We start from the raw sequence: 16,724 nt of genomic DNA on the forward strand, positions 1-16,724 counted from the left end.
CTTGTTTGAAAGTCGCTCAACACCAAACCCTACCACCCCCCAACACCCAAACTTTGCAGACAGCCGATAATACTTAAAGTAGTTTTAGAACTATATTTGAGAGGGCTCAAAGCAAAGACAGAGGGATCTGCTAAAATGGAATGAATTGCAAAACAGAGGGGAGGAAATTGGGGGGATGTTCGGAGATGGGATCAAAGCAGGGAGGTACGGGGGGGGGGGCAGAGGAGCTCAGAGAGGGAGGAGAGGTGCTCGGAGTGGGGGAGGAGAGGAACTCGGAGAGGAGCTCTGAGCTGGGGAGGGGAGGAGCTCGGAGTGGGGGAGGAGAGGAGCTCGGAGCGGGGGAGGGGAGGAGTTCGGAGCGGCGGAGGGGAGGAGGGAGGAGCGGGGGAGGGGAGGAGCTTGGAGATGGGGGGGAGGAGCCTCCATAGCCCTCCGATTCACCACCTTCTGAGTGAAGAAACTTCTCATCTAAGTCCTAACAGGCTGACCCCTTATTCTGAGACTATGACCCTTGGAGAGGGAGAGAGAGGGAATCCGATGGAGAGAAGGAGGGGGGATGGGAGGGAGAAAAAGTGGGGAGAGAGAAGGGGAGAGAGAGTGGATTAGAGGGAGAGAGAGAGGGATTGGGGGGGAGAGAGGGGATCAGAGGGAGAGAGAAGGGGAGAAAGAGGGAATTGGCGGGAGTGAGAGATAGGGGGTTGGATTGAGAGAAGGGATTGGAGGAAGAGAGAGGGGGAGAGAGAAGGGATTGGAGGAAGAGAGAGGGGGAGAGAGAAGGGATTGGAGGGAGAGAGATAGGGAGAGAGGGGGGATTGGAGGGAGAGAAAGGCGGGAGAGAAAGGATCGGAGGGAAAGATGGGGAGGTGGGTAGAGATGGGGGGAGAGAAAGGGTGAGGCAGGGGCGATCAGAGAGGGAGAGAGAGGGGGCAGGGAGGGGTGATAGAGGGGGGATTGGGGAGAGAGAGGAGGTGAGAGGGCATGGGGGAGGAATTGGAGGGAGAGAGAGGGGGGAAAGAGAGTGAGGGGGATCAGAGAGGAGAGAGAGGGGGAATCGGGGGCTGGGGGAGGAGGGGAGAAGATGGAGGTCAGGATTCCGTTTGGGGGGGGTGGGGGGTAAAGAGTATGGAGAGCACAGTGGGGATGGCAGAAGAAAGTGATCCAGGTCTAAAGCGGGGGCTTGAGAGTGAGAATGTTATGGTAAGACTGGACAAAATCTGGAAGTCACAATATTGCCACAATTCACTTCATACCAAATAAACTTGTTAACAATCCATGACTCACACACAATGCCCCTCCTATGGCAGTGGGGGAGAGGGCGGTGTAGCAGGTCAGGAACTTGTTGGGAGGAGAAGGTCTTGAATCCTTGTGGGAGGAACTTGGGCAGGGAAGAAGGTCAGGAAGCCGGGGTGGGAGGGAGGTCAGGAACTTGGGCCTGGGGGGGTGGAGGGGGTGGGTGGTGGGGCATTTATCAGGAACTTGGATGGGGGTGTGGAGGTCTCGAATTTGGGCAGGGGGAGGAGGTCAGGAACTTGGCCGGGGGGGGGGGGGGGAGTAGGTCAGGAACTTGGGGGGGGGGGAGTAAGTCACGAATCTGGGCGGCAGGAGGGAGGAGGTCATGAACTTGGGTGGTGGGGGGAGGGAGGAGGTCAGGAACTTGGGCAGTAGGGGCAAGAACTTGTTTGCGGGTGGGAGAAGATCTTAACCCGTGAGAATGAGTCCTGTCTGTTCCAAGTGAGCTCTGTCTGTCTGGAGTCGGCAGTCAGAATGGCTCAAATTACACTTTGCAAAGTAACTGATTACACAGGTAGGGAGGATCTAATTACATATTCCAGAGAAACTGCTGGCTGTGTCTTGTCCTCCAAGGGAACCAATCAGCAATCAGAACTTGTCATCCAAGGGGACCACTCAGAGCATTAGGTGTTGTAAATTAACACGTCTGCAAAGAAATGTACTTTGGCCCAGGAGTGTGGAGCTCCAGTCAGGAACCAGACTGTAGCTGAAAAAACAGTAGAACCAGTAGGCTCAGCAGGTAACAGCAGCAATGGGAGAAGGGCTGTAAGCTGAGCAAAGTTGCTTCAAACTTTAAGCAACTGGACAGCAGATCAGAGGCACATAGTTGAGTCTTACTGTGTAGTCCAGTGTGGTCCAGCACAGAAGCGTAGTCTTGATGTCCAGAGAAGTCCAGGAATTTGGAAACCAAATTTGAGAAAAGATCCAGTGCTCACAAAGAGCAGGCATGGTCGGAGGATGGGCAGTGGCAGTTTAAACTACCGGTTAGCTTGTAGTTAGGATTAAAATGCATCCACTACTAGAGCCAGGGGAACTTAAACAGTGAAAGAGAGGAGATTGGGGGAGAAAGGGCTATGCATGGCAGCAGATGGCCAAGGATAGAGGTACACAGTGAAGAGCTCCCAAGGGAGCTATTCAGCCAGGAGCCATCTTCACTATGAAGCATTCCATTATATGAGTGCCTCTATACTTAGATACTCCACAGTTCCCAGAATCATAGAAGCATAGTTGTGTGACTACTTATCTTCAGAATTGGACCATGGATGATGGATTTTAAGATGCCAGTAGAATCTAATGCCAATAGAGTTAGTGAAAAAATCTCTGGCATAGAAATTCATAGTTGGGATTTCTCATTAATTAATGTACAGCTGAGTCTGTTGATTCAATGTCAGCTGAGGACATGACTGGCCAAATAGTCTGCCAGTACTCACTATCTAGGTTTGGGTGAGACATCATAGGCTGCTCATACCAGTGGAACCATACTTTAGCTTGAGCCAGCACATTCATAAGAAGAGAAGAGAAAATTAGGGATCTCCTCTTTGCCAGCCCTCCCAATCATTAAATTCATACCTTCACTGCTTGAGGTAACTCAGTGGCTAAAGACTTCTTTGTAAATATGACTTTTGTAATGTATTTGCTTCATGGGTTCTTTGATTAAGAATTCATAGCAACACGTTGCTATTAAGAACTAGTTGGTTTATTAACAAAGGTTTAACAATCACACTACACATTACCAGTTCATCCACTAGGCTGACAACTGCATACCTCATCGTGGATAACCTAGACCCAACTGACTGGGATTTTAATGAGTCTTGTGAACATCACATGACTGGCTAAGTCACGCACAATGCAACAGCTCTACAACTATTTTAATATACCTTCAAGCCAAGTGCCTCCTTTTGTAAGGGCACAGAAATCCACAAATTAATTAATAAACGTGACAAATCAAATTAAATTAAAATGTTGTTCCGTGTTGAAATTATGCACTCCAGTGCCTCCGGCGCTCACCTCTCACGGAAGACCGCGAGTGTGCCGGTAGACACCGCGTGCTCCATCTCCAGGGACACCCTGACTTGAACGTAACCACGGAAGAGATGCAGGCAGTCGGGCTGAACGACCCCTTCGACCGCCCGCTGCCTGGATCGGTTAATGGCCACCTTGGCCAGGCTCAGGAGCAGTCCTACGAGGAGGCCTTCCGGCCTGCCGGCTCCCCTCCGTACAGGGTGCCCAAAGAAGTGCAGCCAAAAATCGAGGAGCAACCCCTTCAAATAATGAAATAGGGGCTTCAACCTCACACACTGTACATACACATGGAACATGGACTCTTCTAGACCGCAGAAATTGCAGGCGGCCTGGGAGTCCGTGAACCGATGTAAAAACTTTTTGCACAGGACTGCCCCATGCAACACCCTCCAGGCCAAGTCCCCAATAAATAAAGGGAGGACTCCCGAGTAGGGAGCATTCCATTGGGGACCCCCGCCTCCTCCGGATGGCAAGACAGTACGCCATGGCGTGCAACAACTCTACAAACCTGAGCATACTCACAGGTGCATACATTACAACTTTATCTAACCGTGAAATAGTAGCCTCAACTCTCTTCAATGTAAGAGGTAATGATAATATTAGTCATTTCTAAGTAAGACTAGTTACTTGCAATTTGTGGAAATGGATAGAGACCCTGTAATAATAATCAGTTTTCATCCATTTAGATAGTATGAGGGAAGATGTGAATCACCTGGATTCTGTGCAAGGTAGAGTCTTGTATGTTGTAGGAAGACGTTATGAGCAAAATACTACAAATTGTGAAGCAAATATCAGAGGTGAAAATTGTTACTATAGAGAATAAGAGGTTCTAAGTAACATATGGAAAGCAACAGCCTAGCAACAGCATTCTGGTGATACTTGTTTAAACAGACTAATGTGTACGTTTGGTTCATTAGCGCAGTAAATCTGGAACAGCTAACACATTAACTGCAATATAACATCTAGCCAAATGGGTGAGGATTTATTTTTTAAAAGGAGCATGTTGTACTCCCTTGATAATCTCCCTGGTTTCCAACCAGCTTTGGTGGATCAGTGCAAACTGCAAATGAAATATTTTGCTCCTTATAGAGATGAGAACAGCTGTGCTAATTACATAGGAACATAAGAATTAGAAGCAGAACTAGGCCATACGGCACTTCGAGCCTGCTCTGTCATTCAGTAAGATCATGGCTGATCTTCGATCTCAACTCCACTTTCCTGCCCTACCCCCATATCCCTTAATTCCTCTGGAATCCAAAAATCTATTAATCTCAGCCTTGAATATACTCAATGACTGAGCATCCATAGCGCTTTGGGGCAGGGAATTCCAAAGATTCAGAACTCTCTGAGTGAAGAAAGTCCTCCTCATCTCAATCTTAAATGGTCAGCTCCTTATCCTGAGTCTATGCCCCCTAGTTCTAGACTCTCCAGTCAGGGGAAACAACCTCTCAGCATCTACTCTGTCTATACCCCTCAGAATCTTATATGTTTCAATGAGATCACCTCTCATTCTTCTACACACCAGAGAGTATAGGCCCAATCTAATCAATCTCTCCTCATAGGTCAACCCTCTCATCCAAGGGACCAATCTAGTGAACCTTCATTGCACCGCCTCCAAAGCAAGTATATCCTTCCTTAAATAAGACCAAAACTGTTCACAGTACTCCAGGTATGGTCTCACCAAAGCCCTGTATAATTGTCATAAAACTTCTTTACTCTTATACTCCAACCCTCTAGCAATAATGATCAACATGACATTTGTCTTTCCAATTGCGTGCTGTGCCTGCATGTTAACTCTCTGTGGGGTGAGATTGCCCTGTGCGCTGATTCAGGACGGTAACCATCTGGGGCTGGGGCTTCCTGCGCCTTATGATGATGTCATCGTTGGTTGCGCGCCGGCCTGGAGTGCGACGCAGCCGTATCAGCACCTCTTCAAACTTCCGGGCAATTTCCCGGGAGGTGGTAGTGCCCTCCCCTCCCACAGCTGAAAAGTCTCCTCTGCCACATGAGCGGCTCCGGAGGCGCTAACAGGGCTATAGAAAAGGAGCAATTTCGCCCCCTGTGTTTCTTGTACGTGGACACCCAAATCTCTCTGAACACCAACATTTAATAATTTCTCACCATTTCAAAACTATTATAAGAACATAAGAAATAGGAGCCTGCTCCACCATTTAATAAGATCATGGCTGCTCTGATCTTGAGCTCAGCTCCACTTCCCTGCCCTCTCCCCAAAACCCTTCACTCCCTTATCGTTCAAAAATGTGAATATCTCCACCTTAAATATATTCAATGACCCAGCCTCCACAGCTCTCGGAGGCAGAGAATTCCACAGATTTACAACCCTCTGAGAGAAGAAATACCTCCTCATCTCAGTTCTAAATGGGAGACCCCTTATTCTTAAACTATGCCCCCTAGTTCTAGATTCCCCCACGAGTGGAAACTTCCTCTCTGCATCTACCTTGTCGGGCCACCTCATTATCTTGTATGTTTCAATAAGGTCACCTCTCATTCTTCTAAACTTCAATGAATATAGGCCCAACCTTTCTTCATAAGTCAACCCCTTCATCTCAGGAATCAATGTAGTGAACCTTCTCTGAACTGCCTCCAATGCAAATATATCCCTCCTTAAATAAGGAGACCAAAACTGTACGCAGTACTCTAGATGTCATCTCACCAATACCCTGTACAGTTGTAGCACGACTTCCCTGCTTTTATACTCCATCTCCCTTACAATAAAGGCCAACATTCCATTTGCCTTCCGATTACTTGCTTTTACTGCATACTAACATTTTGTGTTTCATGTATAAGGACCATCAGGTCCCTCTGTACTGCAGCATTTTGTAATCTCTCTCCATTTAAATAATAATTTACTTTTTTATTTTTCCTGCCGAAGTGGATAACCTCACAATTTCCTACATCATACTCCATCTGCCAAATGTTTGTCCACTCACTTAGCCCGTCTATACCTCTTTGCAGATTCTTTGTGTCCTCCTCACAACTTGCTTTCCCACTCATCTTTGTATCATCAGCAAACTTGGCTACATTACACTCGGCCCCTTCATCCAAGTCATTAATATAGATTGTAAATGGTTGAGGCCCAAGCACCGATCCCTGTGGCACCCCACTAGTTACTGGTTGCCAACCGGAAAATGATCCATTTATCCCAACTCTCTGTTAGTTAGCCAATCCTCTATCCATGCTAATATATTACCCCCAACCCCATGAGCTCTTATATTGTGCAATAATCTTTTATGTGGCACCTTATCGAATGCCTTCTGGAAATCCAAATACATCACATCCACTGGTTCCCCCTTATCCACCCTGATCTTTACATCCTGAAAGAACTCCAGCAAATTTGTCAAACATGATTTCCCTTTCACAAAACCATGCTGATTCTGCTGGATTGTATTATGATTTTCCAAATGGCCTGCTACTGTTTCCTTAATAATGGATTCCAGCATTTTCCCAACGACAGATGTTAGGCTAACTGGTCTATAGTTTCCTGCTTTCTGTCTCCCTTCTTTTTTAAATAGGGATGTTACATTTGCAGTTTTCCAATATGCTGGGACCTCTCCAGACTCCAGGGAATTTTGGTAGATTGCAACCAATGCATCCACTATCTCTGCAGCCACTTCTCTTAAGACCCTAGGATGCAGGGCATCAGGTCCAGGGGACTTGTCCACCTTTAGTTCCATTAATTTACCAAGTACTTTTTCTTTAGTGATAGTGATTGTATTAAGTTCCCCCCGCCCCCTTCCCTATAGCCCCTTGATTATCCACTATTGGGATGTTTTTAGTGTCTTCTACCATGAAGACCGATACAAAATATTTGTTCAAAGTCTCTGCCATTTCCCTGTTCCCCATTATTAATTCCCCAGTCTTATCCTCTAGGGGACCAATGTTTACTTTAGCTACCCTCTTCCTTTTATATACCTGTAGAATCTCTTACTATCTGTTTTTATATTTCTTGCCATTTCACTCATAATCCATCTTCTCTCTCTATTAATTTTTTAGTTGTCCTTTGCTGGTTTTTAAAAATCTCCCAATCCTTTGGCCTTCTACTAATCTTGACTACATTGTATGCCATTGTTTTCAATTTGCTACCATCCTTTACTTCCTTAGTTAGCCACGGATGGTTCTTCCTTCTTTTAAAAGTCTTTCCTTCTCACAGGAATATATTTTTGTTGAGAGTTATAAAATATCTCCTTAAATGCCTGCCACTGCTCATCAACTGTCTTATACTTTAATCTATTTTCCCAGTCCACTTTAGCCAACTCAGCCTTCATACCTTTGCAATCACCTTTATTTAAGATCAGGGCACTGGTTTGAAACCCAACTTTCACACCCTCCAACTGAATTTGACATTCAACCATGCTATGATGACTCTTTCCCAGAGGATGCTTTACTATGAGATAATTTATTAATCCTGTCTCATTCACAGTACCAGATCCAAGATAGCCTGCTCCCTGGTTGGTGCCACAACGTACTGTTCAAGGAAACCATCCCGGATACACTCAATGAACTCTTCCTCAAGGCTACCTTGGCCAATTTGATTTGTCCAATCAATATGAAGATTAATTATGGGGTGGGAATTCAGTCGCACCTCTGTTGCAGCGTTAACCCTGGCGGAGCAGTAAATTTTTGCACCGGAAAATGGTTTATGTCGCCAACCGCAAAATTCACCAGCTGGACCAGGAGGGTGGAGTGGAGCTGTTCCGAGAACCAGCATTTGCGAGGCCTCTTCGGGTGCGTGTATACATCTTATGCACCCAGAGAGGCCGCAATTTTTGGCCAAATATGATTTTCTAAGTACCCTGTCACCACTTCCTTAATAATGGATTCCAGCATTTTCCCGACGACAGATGTCAGGTTTACTAGACTGTAGTTTCTGGTTTGCTCCCTCCCTCCTTTCTTGAATAGCGGGGTTACAATTGCTACCTTCCAGTCCGTTGGCACATTTCTCATAAATCTAGGGAATTTTGGAAGATCACAACCAATGCATCCATTATCACTGCGGCCACCTCTTTTAGAACCCTAGGATGTAGGCCATCAGGTCCAGGGGATTTGTTGGCTTTTATTCCATTTAGTTTCTCAAGTACCTTTTGTTTACTGATATTAATTACTTTAAGTTCCTCGCTCTCATTAGCCCCTTGGTTTCCCATTATTTATGGTATACTTTTTGTGTCTTCTATTGTGAAGACAGATACAAAATATTTGTTTAAATCCTCTGACATTTCCTTGTTCCCCAATATAATTTCTCCTGTATCAGCCTCTAACGTACCAATGCTTACTATAGCTACTTTCTTCCTTATTATATACTTGTAGAAGCTCTTACAATCTGTTTTTATATTTCTTGCTAATTTACTGTCTAGTTTCTCCCTTTTTATCAATTTTTGCTGGTTTCTAAAGTTCTCCCCACCCTCAGGCTTACTATTATTCTTTACAACATTATAAGCCTCTTCTTTTAATCTAATATTATCCTTAACTTCTTTAGTTAGTCACGGATGGATTACTTTTCCCGTGGAGGTTTTATTTCTCAGTGAAATGTATGTTTGTTGAGAAATTTAGAATATTTCTTTAAATGATTGCCACTGCTTAGCGATAGTCATATCTTTTAATCTAATTTCCAAATCTACCTTAGCCAACTCACCATTCATACCTACGTGGTTGGCTTTGTTTAAGTTTAAGAATCTAGAATCGGACTTGAGAATGTTACATTCAAACTCAATGTGAAATTCTGTCATATTATGATCCCTCTTTCTTAGAGGATCCTTTACTATAAGTTTACTAATTAACTCTGTTTCATTACACAAACAAAATCTAAAATAGCTTGTACCCTGATTGGTTATGTCATCCTTAATTATACACCCACCCCATCCTCCTGTGCCAGTCTGTATGTCTTTTTGATAAGTCAAGTACCTTGGAATATTTAATTCCCAACCCTGGTCACCATGCAACCATATCTCTGTAATGACTATTAGATCATACCCTATTATCGCTATTTGTGTCACTAATTTGTCTACTCTGTTAAGAATGCTTCATGCATTCAGGTAAAGAGACGCGAGTTTTAACCTTTTATCATTATTCCCTGCTTTCATCTTATTTGTTGATGCACGATTATATTTAAACTCTCTTTCCCTTTCTGTCACACACTGCTTATCTTTACCCAAAGTTTTGGGGTGCGTCGACAGTAAATAATGCAGAAATAGCAAGCGCGTCAGGAACCTACCGTCATCTCGCCACCTCGCGCATTCAATCCGGTTTTGAAGGTGGGACACGGACACGATCCACTGAGGCAGGCGACCTAATTGAAATCCTTAAGTGCTTGTTTACAGACCCTTAACACTGATTTTAATTGTTGTTTGAGTTTTATTGCAGGAGCACGGGATTTACGGTCAGATGCCTCGCCTGTGAAGAGGAGGTGGCAGCTCAGTGGCCATTGGAGAGTTCATTCTTTGAGAGCTGGGAAAAACACATAAATACTCCCACATTAAATCATCATCATAGGTAGTCCCTCGAAATCGAGGAAGACTTGCTTCCACTCTAACAATAAGTTCTTAGGTGACCGAACAGTCCAGTACGTGAATTACAATCTCTATCACAGGTGGGACAGATAGTTATTGAAGGAAAGGGTAGGTGGGACTGGTTTACCGCACACTCCTTCCGCTGCCTGCGCTTGGCTTCTGCATGCTCTCGGCGATGAGACTCAAGATGCTCAGTGCCCCTCCGGATGCACTTTCTCCACTTAGGGCGATCTTTGGCCAGGGACTCCCAGGCGTCGGTGGGGTTGTTGCATTTTATCAAGGAGGCTTTGAGAGTGTCCTTGAAATGTTTCCTCTGCCCACCTTGGGCTCGATTGCCGTGTAGGAGTTCTGAGTAGAGCGCTTGCTTTGGGAGTCTTGTGTCAGGCATGCAAACAATGTGGCCCGTCCAGCGGAGCTGGTCGAATGTGGTCAGTGCTTCGATGCTGGGGATGTTGGCCTGATCGAGAACACTGACGTTGGTGTGTCTGTCCTCCCAGGGGATTTGCAGGATTTTGCGGAGACAGCGTTGGTGGTATTTCTCCAACGATTTGAGGTGCCTACTATATATGGTCCTCCTCTCTGAGCCACACAGGAAAGCGGGTATCACTACAGCTCTTTAGACTCTGAGCTTGGTGGCAGATTTGAGGACCTGATCTTCGAACACTTTTTTCCTCAGACAGCCGAAGGCTGCACTAGCGCACTGGGGGTGGTGTTGAATCTCGTCGTCGATGTCTGCCCTTGTTGATAATAGGCTCCCGAGGTGTTGTAGGCATTAGGCACCTGCTGAATATATCAAAACCTAGGGCAACAGCACCTGTAGCATAAGGTTAGAACTACACCTGTAGTATAAGGTTAGAACTAAATATGTAACTCTAATACCATAAAATGGCTACCCATGAGGCCTCAAGGGATTTCTGTTAGCTGAATTAGACCGCATTCCTGGAATCTGATAATTGTTGTTTCCCACACACAGGACTAACAAGCAAGCAAACTCTGCAGCTGTCTCTAATCAGCCAAGCCTCAGGACTAAATGTTCTGGTGGAAGTAAGGACAATACGACTCTGTAACAGGATTAAGATAAGGAGGCTACCAAAGACAGCACCCAAGGACAGTAAGATGAGTCATTCCTAGCAACACACCCCTTTGCAACACATCTCTTAGCAACACATCTCTTTGCAACACATGAGCCACTTTATGTTTAGAAACTAACTCTATCTATTGGTCTAATTGAATTTATAATCTATATGATGTAACTGTAGTAAACTGTTGTAAAACATATAAAGATCCATGAAACCCTTTGTTCTGCGGAGTGAAGTGCCTGGATCCAGTCCTGAGGCTTCCTCCCCACTGGCGTTAATAAAGGCCGCATTGGCGTTGGAACTGACTCTGAGTGTTGAGTGATTCTTCTGATAAAACACTAACACTAACACGAGGTATGGAAAGTGGTCCTCATTACTTGCCTCATGGAAAGGCTCTTGCTCATTCCATTTTGTCCACAGATTTGAATGTCAACAGTTTGCAGGTAATTTCTGAAACCTCGGAAGCTACTTTCACCACATTGCTACTTACTATCACAACATTCAGGGATTTTCCCTTTCATCTAGTAAAGGATCGCCTTGGAATGAGTGATCATAGCATGATTGAATTTCAAATTCAGATGCAGGATGAGAAAATTGGATCTCTAACCAGCGTACTAAGCTTAAATAAAGGAGACTATGTAGGTATGAGCGCAAAGTTGGCTAAAGTGGACTGGGAAAATAGATTAAAGTGTCAGACGGTTGATGAACAGTGGTGTACATTTAAGGAGATATTTCACAACTCTCAAGAAAAATATATTCCAGTGAGGAGGAAAGGGCATAAGAGAAAAGATAGCCATCCGTGGCTAACTAAAGAAATAAAGGATGGTATCCAATTAAAAACAAGGGCATACAAAGTAGCCAAAACTAGTGGGAGGACAGAAGATTGGGAAGCTTTTTTAAAAGCCAGCAAAGAATTACTAAAAAAATTATTAAGAAAGGGAAGAAAGACTTTGAAAGTAAACTAGCACAAAATATAAAAACAGATAGCAAGAATTTCTATAGTTATATAGAAAGGAAAAGAGTGACTAAAGTAAATGTTATTCCTTTAGAGGACGAGACCGGGGAATTAGTAATGGGGAACATGGAGATGGCAGAAACTCTGAATAAATATTTTGTATCAGTCTTTACGGTAGAGGACATGAACAATATTCCAACAGTGGATAGTCAAGGGGCTATGGGCAGGTGGGGGGGGGGGGGGGGGGGGGGTGGGTGGAGGAACTTAACACAATCACCATCACTAAGGAGGTGATACTCAGTAAGATAATATGACTAAAGGCAGATAAATCCCCTGGACCTGATGGCTTGCATCCTAAGGTCTTAAGAGAAGTAACAGCAGGGATAGTGGATGCATTGGTTGTAATTTACCAAAATGCCCTGGATTCTGGGGAGGTCCCAGCAGATTGGAAAACTGAAAATGTAATGCCCCTATTTTAAAAAGGAGGCAGACAAAAAGCAGGAAACTATAGGCCAGTTAGCCTAATATCTGTGGTTGTGAAAATGTTGGAGTCCATTATTAAAGAAGCAGTAGCAGGACATTTGGAAAAGCAAAATTCGGTCAGGCAGTGTCAGCATAGATTTATGAAGGAGATGTCATGTTTGACAAATTTGCTGGAATTCTTTGAGGATGTAACGAACAAGGTGAATAAAGGGGAACCAATGGATGTGGTGTATTTGGACTTCCAGAAGGCATTTGACAAGGTGCCACATAAAAGGTTACTGCACAAGATAAAAGTTCACGGGGTTGGGGGTAATATATTAGAATGGATAGAGGATTAGCGAATGAGCAGAAAACAGAGAGTTGGGATAAATGGTTCATTCTCTGGTTGGCAATCAGTAACTAGTGGGGTGCCGCAGGGATCAGTGCTGGGACCCCAACTATTTACAATCTATATTAATGACTTGGAAGAAGGGACTGAGTGTAACATAGCCAAGTTTGCTGACGATACAAAGATGGGAGGAAAATCAATGTATGAGGAGGACACAAAAAATCTGCAAAAGGACATAGACAGGCTAAGTGAGTGGGCAAATATTTGGCAGATGGAGTATAATGTTGGAAAGTGTGAGGTCATGCACTTTGGCAGAAAAAAATCAAAGAGCAGGTTATTATATAAATGGAGAAAGATTCCAAAGTGCTGCAGTACAGTGGGACTTGAGCGTACTTGTGCATGAAACACAAAAGGATAGTATGCAGGTACAGCAAATGATCATGCAGGCTAATGGAATCTTGGCCTTTATTGCAAAGGGGATTGAGTATAAAAGCAGGGAAGTCTTGCTACAGCTATACAGGGAATTGGTGAGGCCACACCTGGAATACTGCATGCAGTTTTGGTTTACATATTTACAAAAGGATATACTTGCTTTGGAGGCAGTTCAGAGAAGGTTCACTAGGTTGATTCTGGGGATGAGGGGGTTGACTTGTGAGGAAAGGTTGAGTAGTTTGGGCCCCTGCTCATTGGAATTCAGAAGAATGAGAGGTGATCTTATCGAACCGTATAAGATTATGAGGGGGCTTGACAAGGTGGATGCAGAGTGGATGTTTCCACTGATGGGGGAAATTAGAACTAGAGGGCATGATCTTAGAATAACAGCGCCCATTTAAAACTGAGATGAGGAGAAATTTCTCCTCTCAGACAGTTGTAAATCTGTGGAATTCGCTGCCTCAGAGAGCTGTGGAAGCTGGGACATTGAATAACTTTAAGTCAGAAATAGACAATTTCTTAAATAAGGGGATAAGGGGTTATGGGGAGCAGGCAGGGAAGTGGAGCGGAGTCTATATTCAGATCAGCCATAATCTTATTGAATGGCAGAGCAGGCTTGAGGGGCTGCATGGCCTACTCCTGCTCCTATTTCTTACGTTTTTATGTATGTTCTTATCTCCACTTTACATGCCATCTATTACATCAGCATGGGTGCTGCTTATTCTGTCTCACTTGGCCCTCAGAATCAGGTAAAATGAGCCCTATGAGCAAAACCAGCTACAACAGCAGCCTTCTTCCCAATGCTCCACATGAGGGCAGTATCCCTAACAGGGTATACAGGCAGAGGATGAGCTTGCTCAACATGCCTGGGCAGTAGTGCTTCAGAAGGCTCAGGCTATCGCACCAGGTCATCACAGACATTTGTAACTTGCTGGAAGAAGACCTGCTGCCCAGAGAACCTGGAGGGCACTCCTTACCAATCGTTGTCAAAGTCACCACCGTCCTCAACTTCTTTGCCTCAGGCTCCTTCCAGGGATCTGCAGCAGACATTTGCAGGATCTCGCAGTCGTCCGTCCACATATGCATCGCCCAGCTGACTGATGCCATGTTTCACTTGTCAGTCAATTATATCAACTTCGCCACTGATGAAGCCAGTATTGCTGAGCGGGCGTTCGGCTTTGCTGCTCTGGCTGGCTTCCCACAGGTGCAGGGCATTATCAACTGCACATATGTGGCCGTGAAGGCACCCCATCATCATCCAAGAGTGTTTGTGAACCGATTCAATCGTGGCTTTCAAAAGGGAATTAGAGAATTCTTGATGAAAAAAAAATTGCAGGGCTGTGGGCAAAGGGCGGGGAAGTGGGACTCACTGAAGTGCTCTTACAGAGAGCTGGCAGGGCTCCATGGGCCGAATCATCTCATTCGCTCTCTCCATAAATGCTGCCTAAACTGCTGAGTATTCCCAGCATTTTCTGTTATATACATTTAAAATCCTCACTAAGAAGGGGACATCGTTCGCGCAGGGTGTTGCAAGAACAAAGAATGCACAGATATAAAGAGTGGTTGAAAAAAACCTCTATAACATCTTTTAAAAGGGAAGGGATAAACATTTGAAAAGTTTAAATGTTATAGGATTATGCGGCAGGACAATGGAATGGGACAATGTGGCGAGCTCTTTCACTCAGGCAACAGGCTGAACGTTCGTCATTCTGTGCTGTCATATTTTAAGAATTTATTTCCTGCAATGTCAAAATAGGTAATGCAATGTTATCTAATTCCTCCTTTAATAATCCCTGTCATGCAAGATAACAGGTTCCAAAACGGCGATCCCTACCATTAATACTGTATGAACACGGTACGGCTAAAATAGTTTCTAGAATACTTCAATACACTTGCATTTCAAATACTAAATAGTTACGGTTTTATTGTAGTCAATGTTCATCCTTCAATAGTTAGATTTAATTGGCAATTGTCTACTCGTGATCAATATTTTACACTTCTGACCAATATTGCTGAATGTCATAATGTAAAAATACATAGTTTGAAATGCACCCCATGAAGCATTTGCAATTCCCATCCTTGCTCGACATTCTTTACTCGTGTCTAAATTCAAATTAGGTTTCGGTACCAGTGCGGAACAAATCAGATATGTGGAACAGATTCAATAAAATGCAATCCCACATTATTATGTTAATAATGTAAAATCTTCAAACTCGGAACCCATTGTATTCCAATTTAAACTTTACTGTTTGAACATCCATTCTGAAAAGAAAATCAGTATGAATCTTTCCCCCCCCCCCCAAAGGAAACCCTTTATAAACTTAATTCAATTGTGCACAAGATGTTTTATTTTAAACGTAATGCGATGGAGCACAGCCGAGTGCTTAGATCCCAACACCAGGGGGTCAGGATGAGAAATGCTCAGAATAAAGTTGATGTCTAATTCAAAAACAGCTCTTACCAGGTGGGACGAAGAGGACCCCGCGGACCCTGCCCTCTCTCACTGGGATCCTCCTCACCCCTTCTTTCATAAACCACCTTTCATTGATACAGGCGGCCAACGGCTGCTCCGGGAGCCGCTCCAGGGTCCCGTGTCCATCAAACACCTCAATGTGGACACAGAGGGGTGAAGTGGCCACGTCTCTCTTCACCAGCCGAGTGAAAGGAGTGGCAGGGGTGAGCGACCAGAAAAGCCCCATGGGCTCGGTGCCAGTGTAGTGACCACCCAGAGACGGGCACTGACTCAGGTCCAGCTCCCCCTGCTCGTCCGCCCTGTAGAAAGCCAAGGAGTGAAAAGCCTGCCCCTTCTCGTCGGTGAGCGAAGCCTTCATGGTGACCTGTTGGAGCGGGGAGAGGCCGCCCACCCGCACCTGGACCGGCTCATCGAAGAGGCACTTGGGGCTGGGGTGAACCTGGACACTCACGGCCATCCCAGCTCGGTGACACAGGAGGACACGGCCGCTCCAACTCCGTCTCAGGAGGTACCCGGCCACACTCGGCCGGCGGAAGCTGGAGAGGTACATGAAACGCACTGACAGCATTGCTAGCGATGGCCCGCAGTATTCACAGCCGGCATGGCTTGGATTTCCCAATTAATATACCGCTGGGCGGTGTCCATGGTAGCTGTCACCACGGCCCACCCACAACCGCACCTTCCCATCTGATGGCAGTGTACACTGTGATCATTTACAGCACTGAAGGCGGCTATTTCGGCGCAGCCCGACGACAAAGAGCAATCCAGCCAAATCCCACTTTCCTGCTCTTCGTCTTGTGGGTTACGGCACTTAAAATGCATATCAAAGTACTTTATAAATGTGATGAGGGTTTCTGCCTCGACCACCATTTCAGGCAGTGAGTTCCAGATCCCCGCCACCCTTTGGATGAAATATTTCCCCTCAAATCTCTCACCAATTACTTTAAATCTATGCCCCCTGGTTGTTCATCCCTCTACTAAATGAAATAGGTCCTTCCTATCCACTGTATCTCGGCTCTTCATAATTTTATACACCTCAATGAGATCTCTCCTCAGCCTCCTCTGTTCCAAAGAAAACAAACCCAGCCTATCCAATCTTTCCTCACAGCAAAAGTTCTCCAGTCCAAGCAACATCCTC

At 45.1% G+C, this 16,724-nt stretch overlaps 1 protein-coding gene across 1 annotated transcript in view; it reads right to left on the reverse strand.

Annotated features, from left to right (window-relative positions):
- LOC139262269 (acyl-coenzyme A thioesterase 1-like) overlaps nt 1-16,191 on the reverse strand; it is a 41,255-nt gene extending 25,064 nt beyond the window's left edge. Inside the window, exon 1 of the mRNA XM_070877414.1 lies at nt 15,575-16,191. Coding sequence (XP_070733515.1) covers nt 15,575-16,154 — 580 coding nt within the window. The 5' untranslated portion in view covers nt 16,155-16,191. The remainder of the gene's footprint in view (nt 1-15,574) is intronic.
- Between the last annotated feature and the right edge of the window lie 533 nt (nt 16,192-16,724).

The sequence above is a fragment of the Pristiophorus japonicus genome, chromosome 4 (assembly GCF_044704955.1).
Source record: "Pristiophorus japonicus isolate sPriJap1 chromosome 4, sPriJap1.hap1, whole genome shotgun sequence".
Lineage (NCBI taxonomy): Eukaryota > Metazoa > Chordata > Chondrichthyes > Pristiophoridae > Pristiophorus > Pristiophorus japonicus.